Consider the following 22,385-nt stretch of genomic DNA (forward strand, 5'->3'; position numbering starts at 1 on the left):
AGACTATGGATCTGAAGTGACTCTAGAATTGCAATAGATATCGGCAATTTTTGGATGGTAGGTACCTCAATGATTTGGACTAGAAACTCCATCTTAGGTCTCCCCACCCAGTTCCTTCATTTGTTTTTAAACATCTGCATTTTTCAACACTAATAAATGATTTGCCATTGCATTTTCTGAAATTTCCAACTGGTCTTATTTATTCAAATCTTGAGAGAAAATGAAAGAATATTTTTGAGAGCATATTTGTACAACCGAACACCTTTTGCTCCCACTAAATACGGGCTGTAGGCTACCTGCTTATCTCACCAAGCCAGAAGCAATTCAATAATATGCCCATATTCTGCTTAAGCCCCTTCTTCAGAGCATCATTTAGTAGTTTCATCAACAGGCTGTAGCAAGCCCCAAAATAAAACCATTCAAAGTAAATCCACTGGTTTACTCTGACCCCGGGAACTCCTATCAGGATGTTCTTTATCAAACCTCTTTAGAAGAAAAAAGGAATTACTACACAGTTTTGCCTGTCTGTGCTAGGCATAACAACATCCTTACATCCTCTTGATGTTCTTCATAAACAGCTTTCACTTAAAACTGAAGCTGACTGACATTCTTTGACCTTAAAGCAGGCATCCCACAAAGTTACCTGGACAAGCACACCAGAAGCATCTACTTTTTTTCCCTTGGTAAACACAATTTCATTGGCATAGTTCTATACACATAAGAAAAAAATAATACTAATGGCTAATCTCAATGTAGTGGCTTTTGGACTTTTGCTGTGTCACCCAGCCTCCAAATGTGCAGGAGAAAGGGCAGCAAAAAGCAGAATTTCAAACACTTAATGAAAACAACTACAACACATTTTTAGATTAAATATTCTTAGCTAATTTAAAACATTTTGTGATACATGGATAGTAAAATCTGCAAAGTTCTACGAAATACTGCAATCACAAAAGCTCTATTTTTTGCCCTATAAATATTTTTTTAGTTCTTATCCTGAGTGTACATGAACTAGGCATAGAAAATAAATCAGTGCTCATGCACAGCACCCTGTCTGTGTAGTTGGAAGGATTCAAACAGATTTCATGTTTTTATTCTTGCCCCACCACTGATAGTATGATGACTTGCAAAGAACTTTTATTTTTTCATGGAGATCTATCTATTCTTTCCTTGTTTGTCCTTTGCTTTGAACTTTGTCTTTTAAGGCATCAATACTGGGCAGGGGGGAGCTACAACAAAACCAGAAAACAGAAACACTTGAGAGAAATTTAAGGGTCTTTCAGGTAATTCATCTTTCCATGCACCAAGGAAATCAGAGGGGAAAATCCTGCTGCCTTCCTGACACCACGATACATCTTTATTGGAAAACAATGGGCTGGATTCAAAGGCAGGCTAATCAAATTGAGGGTTCTCCTACATAACTTTTTCAACTACATTTTGCACAACAGGATGCCAGTGAGCATGCTGAGCAGAGTGCTATATAACAGGTTAGAAAGCACTACAGCCTATAAGGATATGCATTCACATTCCTCTGGATAATCTACCACACTGCACTATTTGTATATAACTTTCATTGCTTCAAAAAGGCTCCTCTAGGGAAATGTTTTTGCCTTAATTTAAGCGTATACTTTGTCAGATCATAGGAGGGCCATTTGTGGTTTGATGCATTAGGTTGAAAAGACTACTATGATTTTCCAGTAAAAAAATATGCAAGGTGTATACTGAATACATTAAAGTTGAAAGCCACTGATAAAATAAGAAACAGCTGGTAAATGAAGACAAGGAACAGTGTTAAAAAGAGAAACTGCAATGTTTTTCTTATAAGAAGGACATCAGTAACTACCATAAATCCTATGCGAGTGGTTAACATACATTTCACTGTAGACCCGGATGAGAAATAGATGTTTAAGTGTTGAAAACCAACATATGATAAATTTTAACAGTACTGTTTGAGCAAGTATGACTAGTCATCTAACTGGCAAACTCTTCCAGAGGAGGAAAGAAACAGCATTGAAAGTACAAGTAGTGATTACTACGCTGCAGAAGACAAAACGTAGCGGTCAGGGATGGCAGTCAGAACTGCCACCAGAGCCTGTGCCACCCACATGAGCTGGAATGCTGTGTGCTCACTGCTCACATGAGGATACAGATGTCAGTCCCCCATGCTGTGGCAGAAGTGGCAAGATGCAAATGTACTAACCATTTCATGTTTTGAATTCTGCTGCTCATCTGTATTGAAGTGGCCAGACACAACTTATCTGATTGTACATTTCAAGAGCTAGAATGAAAACATGAATTGACATATCTTCTATTTATACTATGCACTTCAGGACATTGTGGTGCAGCTACTTTGCAGATTTCAGGGATCATTTATTAGAATTTCAACGGGGAGAAACACAGCATTTATTGACAAGTAAAGGCATCTTTAGCAAAATCTTTGTAGGAGACTTACATTTGACAGAGATTTATCTGCTAATATTTTCATATTAACAGAATCTTCTTTATCTCTGCTAAAAGATACACATTACTAAAAATGGAGTTGAATAGTATATTCCATTGACAGCTTCATAACAAAAAAGAAGTATAACCATGTAGTACCTTAGTAGCAACTTCCTGAAAAAAAATCTTCTTTTGTCCAAACATAATTTTGTATTCACAATTCAAATGCATACAAGATGTTCAGACAGTATTTTGACTAAAGATAAATGACAGAAATTACATGCAGAAAGCAGAGTAGAGTTTCGATTGCACGTAAAAATAAACACATTTACCATTTCCAAAGGACAAATGCTTCTTTTGGGAATTTTATAGGACAGCACCTGCAATTTAGTCTTCAATAACTGCAGCCCTTTCAAAAGCAAATACGCATTCAAAAAATATATGTTATCAACACAGAGGCAGAGATCATTTAGCTATGAGTACTCACCTCATAATTGGCAATTGCTTCTCTATCAAGGGCTCGGGTCACGGAGACATCCCCACTGATTTCATTGATTCTAAAAATTCCTTTTGGATCTTGATCTACTCCCTTTCCAGAGAGTCGAAACTTTGCTCCCTCTGTCCCTTCACTTCTGATGACCTGCGAGGCAGAAAACCAGAAGTTACAGACCATATTATAAAAACTTTAAAAATCATTATGAAACTACATAAGCCATTTCAATCTTTTACCTAATGATGAGGTATATTCCCTGCCAATAATATATAACTATAAAATATAGTTCATTATAATAATGTAACATATAACCATAAATTATTGTTTCAGTCATTCAGAAAACGCTGTACAATTCTTATGTTAAACTCTGGAAAAGCTACTCATGTACTTAACTGGTTCCCAGCCTATCTTTACTATCTTCTATTTCACTGCTTAAAGTTTCTATTATCCTATTGCTACTGTATTCGTTCTACGTCTAGAATTTGACATTTTATTTAATTCTGTTTAGTTTTTCAGTTAAATAGATTAAACAGCTACAAACTTAAAAAAAAAAAAAACAAGCAAGAAAAAAATGTGTTCCACTGAGCAGCATAAAGCGTACTTATTTCACAACAACCCTTACAATACCAGAGAGCCATTGCACATTATTTTCCAATTAGTCAGGCTGTTTTATTAGCCATCATAAAGTCATTACAAAATAGACTTATTTCAGATCGCTTTTTTTTCCCCCTGTTCCCCTTTACACTGCTCCTTTCCCAGGATTTTAAACCAAGGGGAAAAAACTCCTCATGAAAACATCTGGGTATCCTGGCCCGAACCCTGCTTAGTCACACAGTTGGAATTCTTCCACTTTCCAAATTTATGTGTATATTTTTATATATATATCTCTATATCTCAGAATTTCCTTGTTACTATCACAACCTTATTTCCCCATAAGAAAACAAACATCCCTAAAAATCCCATTTCAAGGCTATCTCATATAAGTGACAGTAGCATATAGCATATATTGCAGAGATAAACAATGTTTGTTATAAGCTACATGCTTTGCAAATTTGTATTTGTACAATAGAATCTAGAAGGTTTATAAATTAATCTTGCCCTTTAAGGCTGACAATCTTGCCAAGATACTCCTCTCTTTTGCTGTTTCATGTTCTTTTGTTTCTAAATATTTTATATTGCTAATATTTCTACAGAAACATTAAGTCAAATATATGCTGGTCTGAATTACAGCTCAGGAAGAGGAAAGGAAAAAGTGGCCTTAGAAATCTGGACCTCTTCCCATTTTGAGACAATAAATATGCAGGGTGTTTAATAACGTCCCTGAGGAAATACATGTTTGTTGCCCTGTTGCTGTGGGTTCAGCAACACTGGTTTGCAGATTACTGGGCAGAGAGATTTTGACTTCACTCCATAATTGTTATTCCTTTATTTTAATTGAGGGAAAAATGGCCACAAGTTATGAAATAGGAAAACAGGAGTCCCAAAGATAAAGTTTCAATTCTCAAACCCTTTGGGGAAGGGAGAAATTTCAAAGTAAAAACTCGTTTCACCTTTTTTTCCTTTCTCCTTCCAAGTCAGAAACACTAATGGATGAAGTTTTCTTTTCATGTATTTTTGAGTATGTCATGCCAAAACACAGAGACAGACAACACTGCAGATGACAAAAGGGCAAAGTAACTTTGTAACTTCAGGTTTTGTGATGAAACTGAAACTTAACAGTTCCTACTGAAAAATTACCTGCTGTTCAGTTCATTTTCTAACCAATCTCTGGTATTTTTTACAGCAAGACTAAAAATATGTGTTTTTCTTAACATAAAGCTATGCTTACAATTTTGCAATGTCACGACCATTGCTCACTTTTGTAGGGAAAAGATGAACTGATCATCTCCTGCCCTGATTTCTGAGACTTACAATACAAGTGCATCTTCCCATCCAATATAAGAACAGTGATTTGAAAGGCCTGAAGTCAGCCACAGGCCAGCATAAAAATCTAATTCAAAGGCACCTACACAACAGCCATTTCTACCATAGCCTTCAAACATTACCCAACTGTTTACCACGAATTTAAGATGTAGTATAAGCACAACGCCCCAGTTCTAACAAGCAACAGAAAGAAAGCAAAACAAATAATGGGCTCTGCAAGGGAACTTAACAGAAAAATTCCAGATAATCACATACAGAGCTTTCTCCAGACTAGATAGAAAAGCAGGTGTATTAAGAGTCCCTGCAAACCTGACCAGAGGAAAAATTTGTTCTTAACTCTAAATCTGGCAAAGATTTTAACCCTGAGGTTGGTGGCAAGACATCCCAATGTGGTACCTAAAAGTTTTGTACTCCTTGGAGTTATGACACATCCCATATCTCACCCTTGCTTTAGCTGTAAACCGCTCTTCAGTTTATAATGTATAGGACCAACAGAGTTACCAGACAGCAGAATTTTTTCTAAATGACTAAATGTGTCCATTTTAAAGCTTCAGAAAGCCGTCACATTCATGGTGCAAGTATGTACAGACCTTTCTCTCCTATCTATTTGCCCATCTATGCATCTAGTTACAGCACAGCGACTTATGCTTGGTATAGTAATAAGAAGCCCAAGTTAAAGATCCTCTATGTGCCACTGCATCTTTTTTTCCAGAGCAATGATGGTCGCACAAAAAGTAATTTTCAGAAATAAGATCCTTTAAAAAGTTTAATTAGCCACAAGAGGGAGCTATAAACTCCCAGGAATGTAAGGAAAAACATTAACATCTCCTAATTAAGATCCTTATATAATGGCTGCATAGTTCAAAGAAAGTGCATTTCCCAGTTCACACTAAGCTCAGTACAATGAAAAGTTTAATAAAAAAACAGGCTTAATTTGCCATATGGTTTGATGCTTTAACAAGAGCAAAGAAGAAAGAACAGGAAGATTGTCTGACATCTCCTCTGGCAAGACTGCTATTCAGAACACTGTCATAAACACAGCACTGTTCATATGAAAACTTCCTAGCTTACAATGTATTTACACAGCGATGCTTTCTCAATTTACTGGCTGAGAAAAAACAAGGCCAGATTATTTCTGCTGGAATGTTTACTTTGGGATGTCATTTTTATGTTTCTAAAACACGTAAATTACTTTCCCACAGTTACTACTACCTGAAACCCAGACAGAAACATTTATTTCTGTAATTTATTCACAGCTCTTGGAACTTCAGTGCAGGTTATAATATTGAAAATGTCTGCATGATATGACAGTGGCCATGCATCACATATAGACTCTTCATTCTTAGGAAATGGTCCAGTTCAGGTAGCATAGACCCAAGCATCCATGTACTGAGGACAGGGACAAGGCAGCGTCCTGGTTTCAGCTGGGACAGAATTAATTTTCTTCTTAGTAGCTGGTGCAGTGATGAGTTTTGGATTTGGTGTGAGAACAATGCTGACAGCACGCTGATGGCTTTGATTGTTGCTGGGTGATGTTTGTACTAAGCCAAGGACTTCTAAGTTTCTCAGGCCCTGCCAACGAAAGGGCTGGAGGGGCACAGGACATTGGTAGGGGATACAGCCAGGAGAGCTGAACTGGCCAAAGGGCTATTCCATACCATATGACGTCAAGCTGAGTATATATAAGCTGGGGGAAAAGGAAGAAGGGGGGACATTCGGCATTATGACATTTGTCTTTTCAAGTAACCTCTATGTGTGATGGAGCCCTGCTTTCCTGGAGATGGCCGAACACCTGCCTGCTGATGGAAAGTAGTGAATTAATTCCTTGGTTTGCTTTGCTTGTGTGTGTGGCTTTTGCTTTATCTCAATCCACAAGCTTTCTCACTTTTACTCTTCTGATCCTCTCCCCATCCCACTGTGAGGAGAGTGAGCAAGCAGTTGCATGGTGCTTAGTCGCCGGCCAGGGTTAAACCACAACAGCAGGCATACTTAATCTTCCCCCCACTTTCTACCTATTTCATTTTTCTAGTTCTGATCTCACAGTCCAGAAGAGATTTGACTTTGCGTGGGCAGGATGCATAGACACAACAGATTCCAGCTGAGCATTCCACTAAAACAGACTCTTGAGGGCTATTTCCTCACCCAGGACCCAAAGGACAGTATTTGATGTAGACTTAGACATCACTCACTTCCCCACACCTGATAACACTTTCCAATGTCAAGGGTACATCAGAGAATAAAGGTATTGAAAAGTGAAGCAATCCATGCTAGCCTTGTCAGGACCACCAAGACAAACCAGTATTTTATTTCTTTTTTCCAAAAAGGCGGAGACTGTACAATTCTGCCTAACTAAAAGACACTTTGAAGAAAACAGAGTGTTACTTAGCTGACAGGATCTGGTTTTTGCTGAACCCTGGCCAAAACATATTTACCAAGTGCTATTTTTCAGCTGACATTACGTATCCCTTCCAGCTCAACTCATTTCAGCAATGTGATCCCCCTGTTGTTACGGGTTTATCATGAAAGTAAATCAGAATACTCCCAAGAGAGAAAGAAATACTGAAGTACAGAAAAACCACACTTCCCCCAGAGTAAGACTTCACAGTTCTGCAACCCCAGCAAATCTGTCCTTAACAGCACCATCCCAGTTTACCAGTTTCATTCTTTATAAAGTATTTGCCTCAACCACTTCCATAATTTCTTAGTTCTCTACACCATCTGAATTTGAGATGCACCATATCAGTTTCACCTTTCAGTCAGAAAACAAATCCCACCCTCAGACAGGAATATTTAGGTTGTACCCCAGTACTTTTCATTTCAGAGCATTACACACTCTCTCGTGGGGGGTTTTGGGGGGCAGTGGGGTGGTGGTGGTATTTAGTTTTGGAGTTTCTCTCCCCTAGTCTCCTAGAATGCACATTTATCTGCGGAATACTTAGAGGTGAACTATTTTTTCCTTTAATCACTATGCTCCACAGACTGGTTTAGGCCCATTGTTTAGATATCTTAAACATATTTAAACAGACACTTCCTGTCCGGCCATACTGAAAATCACTCTTTGCAGTCAGAGGCTCCCTCTGCTCCATACTAACTCCAATAATCTTTCAACCAAAACAAATGCCAAATATTCCCATCATTATTCAAAAGCACTAACCAACAGAAACTGCTTCATTACTATAAGATAAACATACATAGACCATGGTTAGAAAGCAATTTATATAATTTGCTGAGTTTAATAATTTATTACATCTATTGGTTCTCGATACTGCTAGCCAATTAATTAAATACTAGATAAATCGGTTAAGCATGGGAACCAAATTCTGCTCTTTGACAAAGGGAGACATGCTAGCCAAATCTGACCTTTGCTTTCTCTCTGACTAGGACTTTCTTCCAAATTCATTGAGTATACAGGTGATAGCCAAGAACACCCAGGTGACTTATTCACATAAGTGAAAACAGAAATTATAAAGCTTCTGTAAGCAGCTATATCCTTCGTTGATGATAATTGGGGATAAAACAATATACTATAAGACAGTAGATATTTTAGGTAACAGTCTTCTTGTTCACATAGTAATCCTTGCTATTAGCTTAATTAGATCACCAATCAAAACACATCCGGACAGATGCCCATCCTGTATGTTATCCAAAACACAAGCTAAATTAATATAGACACATATGAACAATATTTGCAAAATTCAAGTACACAACAGAACAAAACTTCAGCAAATAAAGATACTTATACAATACAAAAATGCAGGCAATGCCACAGTTCTAAATCTCAAAACATTTCCAGATCACTTTTCAATCTCCAGTCTATGAGGCAAGATTTTCAAAGCTGTATAAATCTCCTAGACCATGTGCTTTCACTGCAAAGCTTAAACCAACCAGTCAACCAATCACTCAAATTCTAATATTTACACTTGCACTGGAACAGTACTCCAGAAACCACAAGCGCAGAATGAAAAGGGAAATGTGAGCAGCAATATGAATACACAACACTGACCCAACCTCCTATGACAGCTGAGGTAAAGGAACACAAAGTCAAGGTGAACAGTTTGGTTTCTGGGGGAACCACAGCTGGTGAAAACTACTTGTAGAACAACAGACATTGCTTCTGTGTCATCAACTACAAAAATATTTTGCTTGATGCTGTTGACATTCCTAATAAGAAAATATATATATATCTCCCAGACTGAAAAATCTATATACACAACAGACTTAACTCAGTGAAGAAAGCCATAATTCAGTTATTTTAAACTTCAAAAATGTATTTTCTATGCCAGATCCCCAAGACTCAGTTTTAACTAGGTGAAACACATAACTGAAGCGTGTCTGAATTTTGCACTTCATTGTACACTTCAACATATTCAGTGGCCACTGGACAAAAGTACTATTACAAGATTAGTCAGTACTTATTTACATTCTTTCTCATTGCTTTCTTAAGTTTCTTATGAACTACCAAAAAAAGTTCCTCAAACAGGGGCATGTACTATTACAATTGTGCATCTGTAAACTAAAGACTTTTTAATAGCTGTATCAAATTTCTAAGGCGTTGAGTACGGGGTGTACTAACACCTTAAATGTTGAAACTTTTATGCCAACTGTCAGAGATCTAACATTGAAATAAAGAAATAACCAGGAGCTGAAATTAAATGAATTATGAAAATGAAAAATCATACACCGATATGGTGTATTCTCAAGAGATTTTTTTATTTTTTAGCATCTTAACTAAGAGCTTTGTATGGAAAACATTCCAGGAAGTGTCAAATTTAGGAACAACATTGTGAGAACTAAAGCATATAGTTGTAGCATATTTTTGATGCACATTTGCAAGGCTGGTTGGCGGCTGCAAATGGTACAAATGTTCCTTGCCTGGAGCAATCCAGACAAAACTACATGAATACTCTTATCAGCTATCTCAGGTATTGAGAACTTTATGTATGTTAAAAAAATTGAACTCATATTGCTTGAAATACAGATGATATATATAGGTATTTTGTTGGACTGGGGCTTTACTTCCTATAGAAGTTACTGTACCAACTATTATTTCATATACACCAGTGCAAATGCAATGTTTTAGTAACTAATAAAAACAACTCTAAATCTCAAGTTTGAGAAGTTTAATAAATTTTATAGACAAATATTTCAACAAAATATCTTAATGGATGAAATTAATATATTGAAAACTAGTGAAGCTGTTTCACCACCAGTGCTCATTTTTTGAGATATTTTTACAATAATCAAAAAAATAGGGTGTTTTATATTCAACCAAAAGAATAACTTCTCAGCATAATGGTGTTTTATCATAATTATGCATAAACATCTACAAAATTCAGATCAATTTTCTAGTAGGATGTACAGGTGTCCAAATTAAACACAATGAATTCATGCATGTGGAAGCCCTGTGAACCAATGGATCCCTTCAGCCTGAGGTTCATTATCATAGCTGTACTCAGATGCAACAATTGCCCTTGAAGAATCAGTTGTAGCACAGGGGCCTGCAGGTTTCATGTACAATTGCAACATATTTGAGGATTTTAACCAATATAAATAGCTAACAGTGAGAATTTGCTCATAGATCGAAGTAATTCGATGAACACATCAAGATGTGCATTATATTTTGTAGCAGGTTCCTTTTAATTTATGAAGAGCAAAGGATTCATTAAAAGTAATTTTCACTTCCCCTTTTCTTAAGTAATGGTTGATTTCACATATATATCTGCAAACTCTGGGTTCAGTACACAACAACATCATCCTACTGACAGCACAGAATTTGCAAACAGTTTTTCATAATCTCAGAGGAAAAAGACTTAGAAGTATTACTTGTCACAGAAGGCCTGGATATTTCACTGGCTGACCTGGCCTTTCAGCAGCCATCCGATCACCACATTTTAATTGATGCTTAAGTTATCAACTTGCAACAAAACCTGTTAGTTGAAGGAATTTGAGGACGACTGTTTCTTAAGTGACAGCCAGAGTGGCTCAAAAGCTATGGTCAGTTGTTTGGAAAAATCTGACTGTGATTGACAATACTAATGAAGAACTCTAAGGATGCCCTTAAAAAAAAAAAAAAAAGGATATTCTGGTTTATAGAGGTGCTTTATTGCACATTTATCACAAATCTAAAAAGGCAAAAATGCAGAGACAACATTACAACATTTAATGGTTTTTAATTGCAGTAATTCAGGACCTAAAACAGAATACATAACTTCTAATCACTACACATGTAGCTAAATCTACAAGAGCGGAAGAGAAGAGCCAATTTACAGTACCTTTTCCCAGGTCTCTCACAGTACTATTTATTCCAAATAAGATCAAAGTCTTAATTATTACTGAAGGCCACTTTTGCAGCATCCAAGAAGGCATATGTGTGCTGATTTAGCACCAGACTGGAAGCAACACAGAAGCATCTCAGCTGCACTGTGCCCAGGCTAAAATAATCTGCTGATAAGGTCTAGAGAAGTCTGCCCTGGGTTGTCTGGAGAATATAAAAAACCTAGCTGCTTCCCCTCCCTGCAGCTACAATTATTGCCCATGGGACTTCACTACAAATGTTATCTTTAGATCCATGCATGCAGCAAAGAAAGAAATCAAGATCTGGATTAAATGGGAACTTCCAGCCGGGTAGAGTAATTGGAATTGCAGAATAAGGCACTGAAGTTGCAGAGCCAACCTGAGGAACTGAATAGGAGTAATAAAATGAGAAAAATGGAGCTGCTGAAAATGATTCACCTAAAACCACTCTTGAAAACTAAGATTCAGTTTAAGAAATTTATTGGAAGATGTGTCTAATTTTATTTTTGTTTTAACTAGCAACTGGCTGAGTCTTGATTTTTGAAAATACTTTGCAGTTACAATGAACCTAGAGGAAAAAGTACTCTATCAAAAGTATTTAAAAATTTTAATTGAAGATATTAAAAAAGAAATATCACGATGAAGGGCATTTTAAAGAATTTGGTTCTATTACATTAAAGTAATACTTCTGGATACTTTAAAAACCTGCTTAGCACCCAATTCCCATTTGTAGCAAACAACCTACAGATCTAATTATAGATTTTCCTCAGTCACTAGTTCCCTAGGAAACAAATCCATGGCTCACATCTTGTGCATGGAAGGTCATAGTAAGAAGATAAATATTTTTCTGTGTATAGAAACTTATCTAGAAGTCACAGGTCTGCATCTCAGCAGATGTTGGCGCTTCTGTCAAGGACAGATGGTAGCTATATTTGACAGTTATCTCAGATATTTAAAACTTTAAACATTTTAATCTAATGAAGAACTTAACAGTTCTATTAACAACAATGCTTTATGATGCTTTATGCTGAAAATAAAGGATTTTAATTTTCATTCTCTAAACTCATTTAAGATTTTAACAATGGGTCCACTTCACTCTCCATCTTAAATGGTTAACTGTCAGAGGTCAATTTTAAACAGCTGTAAGTATATGCAACTTAACAGAAGCGATAGGCAGAAATCTAAGTTAAAGTCATGAATGGTAAATATAATTTGTGTTTTCTGGTATTGGCCCTTAAAGTTAACAATGTCAACACAAACCAGATTAACTTTTTTTACCTACATGCATGTAACTGCAATAGCCTTAGAAAAAAAATAGTGTAATTATTGTTACTCTACTACTGATTTTATTCTAACTCATGGCTAGAAAAAATAGACAAAATATAATTCATTAGGAACTCTTAGGTGTTTTTTATTATTTTTATTATATAATTAGAAACAATTATGTGTGAACACATAACTGGAACAGGGGTGAACTAGAATGAATTCAAGTATGACAGACGGAAGCTTTATCAGATTTGTGTTGCTCATTTATAACACAAAAACACTATTCAGCTCTATACTGACCCACCTACAATGACAGCTTAAAAGGTACGCAATTAGGCAACAATCCTGCTCACACTTAGTATAATATTCAGCCTGACTTAAGATCAAATAAAGGATTTAAGCTAAGTCAGAGTGTCTGTAACCTGTGGGAAGTGGAAAAGAAGCCTACATTGCCAGCATGCCAAGTAACATGCAGTGGACTCAGAACTGACCCCCAAGCCTTGCTCCACTTGTCTCTGTGGAAAGGCAACCATCCACACCCAAGCCCACAACTAATACCACTAAAACCTGCTTTCCTCCTTAGATCACTGGATGGTTATATAAATGAATTTGAGTCTCAGAAATGTTTTTGTTTCCCTACATTGCTCTGTTAAGTGTACATTCTTTTTCCATGTGCTTTTTGGTTTTTTTACGCTCCTTCCATCTTTTGCAGATAGTACCAATTGTGCTACATTGCCTTTGTTTCTGCAGCTTTAAAGTACTGAAATCTCATTAGCTAGGTGTGAAAAAAAAAAAGGTTGGTAAAACTGCTACCAATACAGAGCATTTCAAATCTTTTAGTGACTTCTGCTCTTCAAATTGGTATTTCTCTGCTGAGTGAGGGGTTACCCAGTTTATTGCATAGAGTGCCGCAGGCATGATTACCCAGCCAGGGAACACATATAGGAATCTGGGATCTCCACACAACATCATGCTCGCTCCAAAAACAACAAAAAAAAAAGTGCAAGTTGTCATGACAGCTTAGCAGTTACCTCACTCACCAAGGCTCAGACAGCCTCATCAACATTTGCTCTGCTTTTCTGAAAACTTCACCCCTTCATGCTCTCTTCTGTTTCCAAAGGACAGACTAGCTTTCTGTAGCTGTTAATTTCCAGAGGGGGCTAATAAGCATTTTAACACCACCATTCCTTGATTACCCAACTTTTAATAGTAAAAGCATTAATTGAAAGTCTTTTTTGTTAGCAATTCTATAAATGACTTTACCACCATTAACAAAGTTTCAGATTCCAAGTTAATCCAGACCTGGGGTTCTGAAATAATTTGGTTTTGTCAATGATGGTGTCACTAACAAAGCATGGTGAAACATGCCTTCAGTATTCTGTTATGGTCTTTTCAATACATCATTTGTTCTTTTCCTTTTCTTCCTTTTTTCCCCTGTCTTCCCCAAAGATAAAGGTTCAAAATCCACCATACATTTCACAAATTATCACCTTCTGTTAAAAAGCTGCCACCAACTCTGATTCACTTTCCCACTTCAAAGAGGTCAGGTTTTAACCTTGCTGAATGCTTGGCCAACTCTTGCTAGAGTTAGAAATGTAATGTATCAAAGTACAGGTTATAACATGCGAACATCTTGATAGAGTTGCAATTAGTGACAGAGTTACATTACTTTCTTAAGAAGCTTTCAGATGACTATATAATTGCAATACAGTCTTATATGTATATCGCTTCACAGAATCATGCTGGGGAATTTTGGAATCAATCAAGATGAAATGAGCTGAAAAGAACACACAATTGCCAAACTAGTCATTGTCAATCTACAGAACTTAAACTTCGATTTAAACTTCTAAAAGCTGGAAGATCTCTAGAGTAATGGAACAAATAAGCTTCAATAATAGATATGGTACACTGTTGTAGAGCATGTCAGTTATTGTCTTCCACGTATATTATTACTGTCTTCAAGTAGTCAGAATTAAAAGTTATCTAAATTTAATATTCATTTACTGTGCTGCAAAGCTGTATACTCAGATTTGCAGTTAATAGCAATACCTGAAACAGCCTTCGAAGACAAGACCTATACTTGACAAACTTGGGCTAAGAGGAACTCTTAAACTTAATAAAAGAGGAAGTATATGATGAAAAAGCTATGCATTGTGAAAAGCTGTCTAACAGGGAGCCAGGAAAGCAGCTCTAGCCAGGGAATCAGATACCCAGAAAAATCTACTGTATCTAAAGAACCTGGTCTACTACCAAAGGGCTGCACAAATGACTTTCCCAAATCTTTCAAGGTTGAAACAAAAATGCTAATAAGATTGAATGAGATTGAAAAAAATACAACTCTGAAATCACAGTGAAAAATAATCATTATTTATAATCCTGCACTCCTGTATAGCGAAGTCCAATGTCCCATTCAAATTCTTCAGTGTTGAACTTTCTGCTGCCTGGGTGAGAATTTTGAGCTATCATAGGACACAAAGCCACTACTACACACCACTTGTTTATCAAACATCTCACGTAATTTTGTCAATGGTTAGGAAATACATGCTTTGACGATCAGACGTAACAGAGCTATTTTGGCTGCATTTATAGACATAGAAGAAAACAGTATGTCCTAAACCTGTGAAAGGAATATTGAAATTCAAAGAACAAATACCCATGAACACTCTTTAAGGTTATTTTCGCACCTCTCTTTTATCCACTTTTTATTACTACAGTACATTTTACAGTTAGTTTCAATTCAACATTACAGGAGACAACTGTGACCATCCTCAACTCCAAGTCTATTAGAGTCAATATAAAATCTCCCATAACGTCTGTTTATGCAGGCCCTCATTGCTTAGGCTGTGTTTGGAGATCTAACAGAAAGACAACATGGCAGTAGTTAGTGATAATGTTATATACTCAAAAGGAAGTTATAACTACGCCTTGATAAATTTGACTGCTTCTGCTCGAGTAGGTAGAAAAATTGAATGGTGAATCTCTGATCCTAACATTTTCATTGGAGGTTTTGCAATTTATTCCCTGGTGGTTTTAGTTCTACCTAACAGTTTTCAATACAAGTATGCTGTTTCCTCAAGATACAACACGCTAAACCATACAATAATTTAAGGTGTTTGTTGAGCCCCAGAAAATGGAACATTTGTTCTTTCCAAGGTACTTGACAAAAATACAGAAGTTTTTTAGAGCGTACTTCTAAAAACTAGCGCTAAATTTCTACAAACCCACAAACGGATCAAATCATGAATTGCTGATAGCTATCATGAAATCAATATGGTTCTTTTTACTGGTAGCCACCAAGAACTTACTTTATCTCCACATATACACTGTAAAAAGGTCTTCACCAGTCTGTAGCTAGGGTTCTCTCCAACAAAATCATAGACAATAAAGTATTATTTATGTTTATTTGCATCGAGATTCCTCAGTACACCTCATTTTGAACTTGCAAAGCTATTTAATTCAATTTTGCAGTAACATCAATTACAAACTTAATTTACGGAGAAAACAGTCACTCTAGGTTAGTGTGATAATTCATTCAAATTATATAATTTCCTTCCTAGAAAAATTAGAAGCTGAGCCATAACATTTAAATATGTACATCTCATCTACATTTTCTGACTCAGCAAAGCAAAAGTTGTCTTAATTCCAAGTGAGCGCATCTTTGTTATAGTTTTCTCATATTGACACAGATTTTTATACAAATACACATGCATAAACATATGCATATACAAAAATTGGCATCTATAAATTAAGATAAATTGTAACGTATGTGCATGCAAACATTAATGTGCTTTCAGAAGTTTCTCTTCAGTCTATGCTAGTCAGCAAGAGAAATGACACCTAAAAGTTTGCAGGTAGCAAGTCAAACACGCACTTATCTTTCGCAGTTACTAATACAAATCCCTAGTTCAGTTCATGGTGTTAAATCAAACTGCATATTAAAATTTGCACTGTCATTGGAACAAATGCTTTACTAAGGAAGTAGGGCATAAAGCAGTAATAATGTATACCTCAGGTTACCAGAGGTTTTGCACTGTGGAAAAAAAGACCAAATTTGTAACAGAAAATAGAGGTTCTGTTAATTATCTTTTTAACATAGCGAGATCTTTTACAATGACAGTATTTAGCAGGTATTACATTAATCATCTAAATTGCCACTGATATTTTCTGCTATAAAAGAAATGTTAACCTGATTTAATCTAACAACTAATTTAGAAAAAGAACTCCAAATATTTCAAAAAATTGCCTACAGATATCATCTAAAACACTGAAGTGATTTCAAAGGTATTGGAAATAACTGCTTGCTTTTAGCTCTGATAGTTGTAAATTTATGAAGATTTATTGATATCTCTGAGAATAAGTAACAGATAATCTACACAAGCAAACATAATGTTAACACTGTGGTGTGATTAATTACATTGTAATTAAAGTTTTCTGCAATCTCTGATTAAGAAGCCTTATGTAAGAATTCAGCTAAATCAGTATCTTGTTGACCATCACAAGCAAAAAATCCCTTTAATTCAGATGAGACAGATTCTTCAAAACATTTTCCAAATTTTCAAAGCACATTGATAAAGGTCTTTCCCTCAACTTCCACTATGTAACAAATAAAACTACTATAAAGTAGCATGAAGCTATAATTTTCACAATCACCATTGTCTACTTTTGCAAAAGAATCCAACAACAAAAAAATTAAATCTACAAACTCAGAATTCAGTAAAATCTTGAGTAATAGCTTCCTTTCCTTCAAGATTACACATGATAACCTTTGGATGTTTTAACCAATAATTGTTAGAGATGGGCTTAAACTGTAAATGCTCTGTCTAGATATGAAACAAAGTTTAAGATGATCTTTATAGGAAGCTGTAGATTGAACTCAGTAACACACTATCTATACTGTATTCTTTTAGAAAATAACTTTCTCTCAGCTACCTAACAGACATTAAAGTTCTCATGTATATCACCATTTAAGAAAAAAAAAAGAAAGTTTCAGCCTCAAAAACTTCTTCTTGGTCATTTATCTTTGGTTTTATCCCATATGCAACTGAGCTTTGCTATTTTTTATGAAACCTTGTCCATCAATACATAGCTTATGTCTTTTCATAACAAATATACTTTAAAAAACCCCAATATTTCATGACATCTAAGCCTGCAGAAAAAATATTCTATGTTATAATCTAATAATGTAATTATATTTTAAGGCTTCAATACCAGCTATTAAAAATTTAGGATTCAAGAACCTATAAAATACAAAGAACAGAAATTCTTTTCCTTAAGTGGAATGAAATTTACTTTTTAGAGGAATGAACTGGATGGTAAACACACACAAGGTCCTATAACAAAACTTCTTCATGTTGCCCAGTGGTTGCCTGAAGACAAAAAAAAATATTGTAGGCAATAGAAGAAGATTGAATCTTTTCTTTTTTCTTTTTTTTTTAAGGCAACAGTACTTTGCTAGTTAGTGTCAGCCCATGAGTTTATCAATTATCAACACATAAATCTTAATTCCAGTTATTATACAATTAAAACATCATTTTTTTTCCCCAAAAAACCCCAAACAAAACCTTCCCAGGCTTTCTAGTCCTCTTGTGACTAAATACAAGACTTTTTTCCCTACCTGTAGCAGCATTATCTTTTCTAACTCTGAAAAATTATATGATTTCCAGTCACATACAATTGCTTACCAGAAATTGTTCAATGTCAAAAAATACAATTTAAATATAATGGTAAGATTTTTGTGAAAGTTTAAGCTGTTAAATTATTAAACTGTTACATACATAAGTGTGGTGGATAATGGCTATGCATTCTATATCTTGCAGAATGTAAATGTAGCTATTAGTGTGGGAGAAAAAAAAAGTGTTTAACACTTTAGTTGAGATTGAAGAAAAAAAGACTAAAGATATTCAAGAAGCAAAAGTCTTCACATGGAATAAACCAGAGGGGAAAAATAAAACAAAGCCAAAACAAAACAACAAAACCCACCAGTGGGATATTTGTATGAAGTATTCTAAATGTAAAAAACATTTTCTTGTAGCAATGAGGTCTTGCTTCTCATAAGTTTAGGAGTCAAGGAGTTCTTAAAAAAAGCTGTTCAAACCTCTTTAGTAGGGATGAATCTGATATAAACCTGACTGCTTCTCTGAGACACACCAGGATTCCACAAAAAAAAAAAAGCTATGCTGAGCTGTGCTCTGGCAATATCTGGCACAATGGAGCCTTGGAGAGTGATTCACACCAGGGGTTATGTGGATGCCAGCAGCTCTGACCTGCACACGTGGCTTTCTGCTTCAGGTTGGTCAGGAACGTGAAGCCGATGTTAGTGTCTGGAAGGCAGTCTGCTCCGAGTAAACTGGGGCTTTGGTGATTCCCTTAATTCATTGATATCAGGGTTTTTACTTATTATGTGCAATGAGCATGATTTATCTTTATAATGATGGAATTAAAATAGAAACAAAATAGAAATGTAGATTTTCAGTACCATTTTAAACTGGCAATATATATATATATCCAACCAGTACCTGCTCCACCTGTACTGTACAGAGAGAGGATTCAGCTGTATTGTGCAATTACTGTAAGTAGCCACAACCATCCTGGGGCTTGGTTTTATACCTTGTTCAAAACATAGCTATGAGAAGGCACTGGCTTACTAACAAAGAGAAAAGAGAACAGACACCTCAAAAGGAAAACATGATTTAATTTCATGGCCTTTTCCACTTCATACTAACCAGTTCTTATTTGTACTAACTGACATTATTAAAAATAATCTATAATCATATATGGCCATATTTGACTCCAATTATATAGGTGTAACTCAAAAAAATACCTAGTTTTCATAGATATTTCTTCAACTCAGTTTTAACAAATAGCACAATCCACACATCATCTGATACAGGGTCAGATCACTACTCTACTTTCATGCTTTAGAATTAAAGAGTTAAGCACTATTTCTTATGTAATTAATTGCAGTCTCCCTCTGTTTAACTGCAGTTATAGAATGACTAAAATCTCTAATGATAATAAATATAAAGCATGTTGCTTATAATAATGCACCTGCTTTAATCTTAATATATATTAATATAGCAACATTCAAATTGCACTCTCAGGCAAAAAGGACTGGACTTATCTAGAGGATTATGAACTCCCCAAAACAGAATAAAAATATTTGGAGATCCTCTGAACAATAAGCTGACACATACAATGATGAAGGCATAAGACTGCATCCATCTTCACAAAGCATTCAGCAACATACCTAAAATAAATGTTTTTCTCTCCTAATTTAAGGGAAATGCAGCTTTGAAACTGTAGGGATAATTAATGAGGTAAGGCAAACCTTCAGATTAACAAAGCAAGTTATTTTCCCCAGGATCAGACTTTTGTTTAATTTTTTAAAAAAATTAATGCTTCAGGCACATGATCACAATTCTCAAATAAATGGCATTACTAACTATATACTTTTCCAAGTATATTTCCAAGGTCTACTAATTTTATTAGTAATGAAAATCACCTTAATATGAATGTTTCTATGGCTATACTTACTTTGTCTAGAATACAGAAAGATCTTAAAACAGTCCCAGGACCACCAGATAATATGAAGACCAGAGAGTGTTTTGAAATTGGTATTTAGGAAGAACAGTCAAGTCTTTTCAATTACAAATCATTCATTTCAATTTCAGCCAAAGAAATCAATAGGCAAGAAAACCTATCTCTCATCAGTTAGGATTACTTCGCTACATTCATCACTTTAGCATATCTTAGAAATTTTCAACTGACAACACTGTATATCAGCCTTAAACTAAATTTACAGAGCAGTACAACAATTTAAACATACCAGTATGTGCAAAAATTTAAACCCTCAATTTACACAATTAAGACTAGAGTTATTTTTCTCATTACAATGACAGTTTTGATTTATGGCACAGCATGTCTGCTTACCATACAGTAACAAAAACATTGCTAATGTACAATAGTATTTAGTGGATATCAGACATATTCTGTACCCTTAAATTCTGTTACCTATCACAGCACTATATGTTACTGAAAACTAGATATTACAGTTTTATCACTCATAACACACAGCATCTCTGTGCATTTCACTTCTTTGAGTAATAGGAAATACATATATCTAGAAAATAAACATCAGAAAACAGAGTTGCTAAATTTAGCCTATCTCCAGTGCCTTGTAGGTGAAGAAGTAGAAGTGAAGCCTTAAATAACCCAATTAAAAAGCCGAACTTCAAATGACCTTAACCTTCAGGGACAACTTCTCATGGTTAATATATTAGGTTAATTTTACCTGAAAACAGCATACATGTCAGCCCAGCATCACAGGTGTGAATAGCAGTAAGGAACCAAATCAAATGACAATAGCACTTTAAAAAAACAAGACAGCATTTTTCTCCAAAAGGAGTCACACTAAAGACAAGGGATTTCTTTCTGAGCAGCTGTAGGAGCTACGCAATATTCAGGAACATCCAGAACTTCTCCAGAGGCTTTTGGGGACCTGCTCAGAGAGCTGCACTCCATGGAAGACAGAGTGGCTCCTACTGACCACTGCCTTTTACTACCTATTTCAATAAATAGACATTCTAATATTTGCTTTTACATTACAGGAGAGCTGGAGGTGCTCAAATGCTCATAAATGTCAGAAGAAATAAGTGTTTAACTCTGCTTCCTAACTGTGGATTACACACCATCATAGCAAAGGAAATGAGGGACCTAAATTCCCCTGAAAATGTGGGCTTTCGTAACTTAAATCTCACTACTTTCAGAAACAGCTTTTTATTTCTAACATTGCCTGCATGCTTTTGAAATGCTGAATGACTCTATAAATAATAAAGCAATATCTGAAGACAAACAAGTCAGACATTCCTCACCCTTTCTCTCTACTTTCCAGACACATTTGCATGATATAAATTGTATTTAGAAGAACAAAAGCTTAAACTGCAAAGAACGTATTTGGGCAACCACCCTGAAATCTTTTTGCAGTTTGTTATCTTTGCAAAGAGCAGTAAAAATAACATGCAATTCAAAGATGAACGATACACATACATTTGTATTTTGCATATATGATGCAAATTACATAAGGATGGTCACTGGTCAGTCCCAGGAAACACCTGCTCCTATATTCTGCCTGTAACAATGACTGATACTACCCTGTACCAGCATCAGAGGTCAAACCATCAGGGATAATAGCAAGAAGTATACCCCTCGCCTTTGGCCTTTATATCTTGTGACAATAAGTGGAGTGCCACAATACTTGACAAACAGAATTTTTTTCTTTCAATCCACCACCTGGTAATCAATGGAAGTTCCTTAGTTCTCCAGCAGGGAAAAGAGTAGACAAATGTTCCTGTTTCCAACATGCAATCAACAATTCTCTAGAGCACTATCATATCCATCCTTAATTGCTTCTTTCAAACATGATGAGCCTCGTTCCATTTAAACTCTCATTTTCTTACCTTTGGTTATCTACATTGCCCTTCTCTGAAGCTCCTTTAGGTCTGCTGCATCCTTTTGAAGATAGTATGACAAGAACACAAAATACAAATTTCTATTTGACATCTAGTAACTGTTAGGGATTGAGTTTACCTTTTCAGAAACAAATCCACAATGGTTCCAGAACTGCTCTTGAATTTTATATAATATTATTTTTGTAGATATTAATCTGCAGTTATCAACAAACTCAATCGTTCCATACTGTTAAATTCTTCTGCAACACCACGATATTTTCATTGTCACTCTCTTGAATCATTTTGGATGATATAAAAACTCCCTTCACCTAAATATCTGCTTTTACAGATAATTTTTTATTGTGTTAAGCATCACAAATCACTGTATGAATCATTGAAAACACATTGGTAAAGCCTTCTTGGTAGGGTTAAATACAGAAGAACAGTGAGGACATAGGAGATGGAGGTCACTACAGCTATAAGCCACATTCCTAATAATGAAGCACTCTGTGCTGTTTATTCTACAT

The 22,385-nt window shown here is 35.5% G+C and overlaps 1 protein-coding gene across 2 annotated transcripts in view; it reads right to left on the minus strand.

Annotated features, from left to right (window-relative positions):
• CDH13 (cadherin 13) overlaps positions 1 to 22,385 on the minus strand; it is a 505,317-nt gene that overhangs the window by 263,177 nt on the left and 219,755 nt on the right. For both annotated transcript variants that reach the window (XM_037408727.1, XM_037408725.1), the window contains exon 5: positions 2,924 to 3,076. In XM_037408727.1, coding sequence (XP_037264624.1) covers positions 2,924 to 3,076 — 153 coding nt within the window. The remainder of the gene's footprint in view (positions 1 to 2,923; positions 3,077 to 22,385) is intronic.

The sequence above is a fragment of the Falco rusticolus genome, chromosome 15, assembly GCF_015220075.1.
Source record: "Falco rusticolus isolate bFalRus1 chromosome 15, bFalRus1.pri, whole genome shotgun sequence".
In the NCBI taxonomy this organism is placed as follows: Eukaryota; Metazoa; Chordata; class Aves; order Falconiformes; family Falconidae; genus Falco; species Falco rusticolus.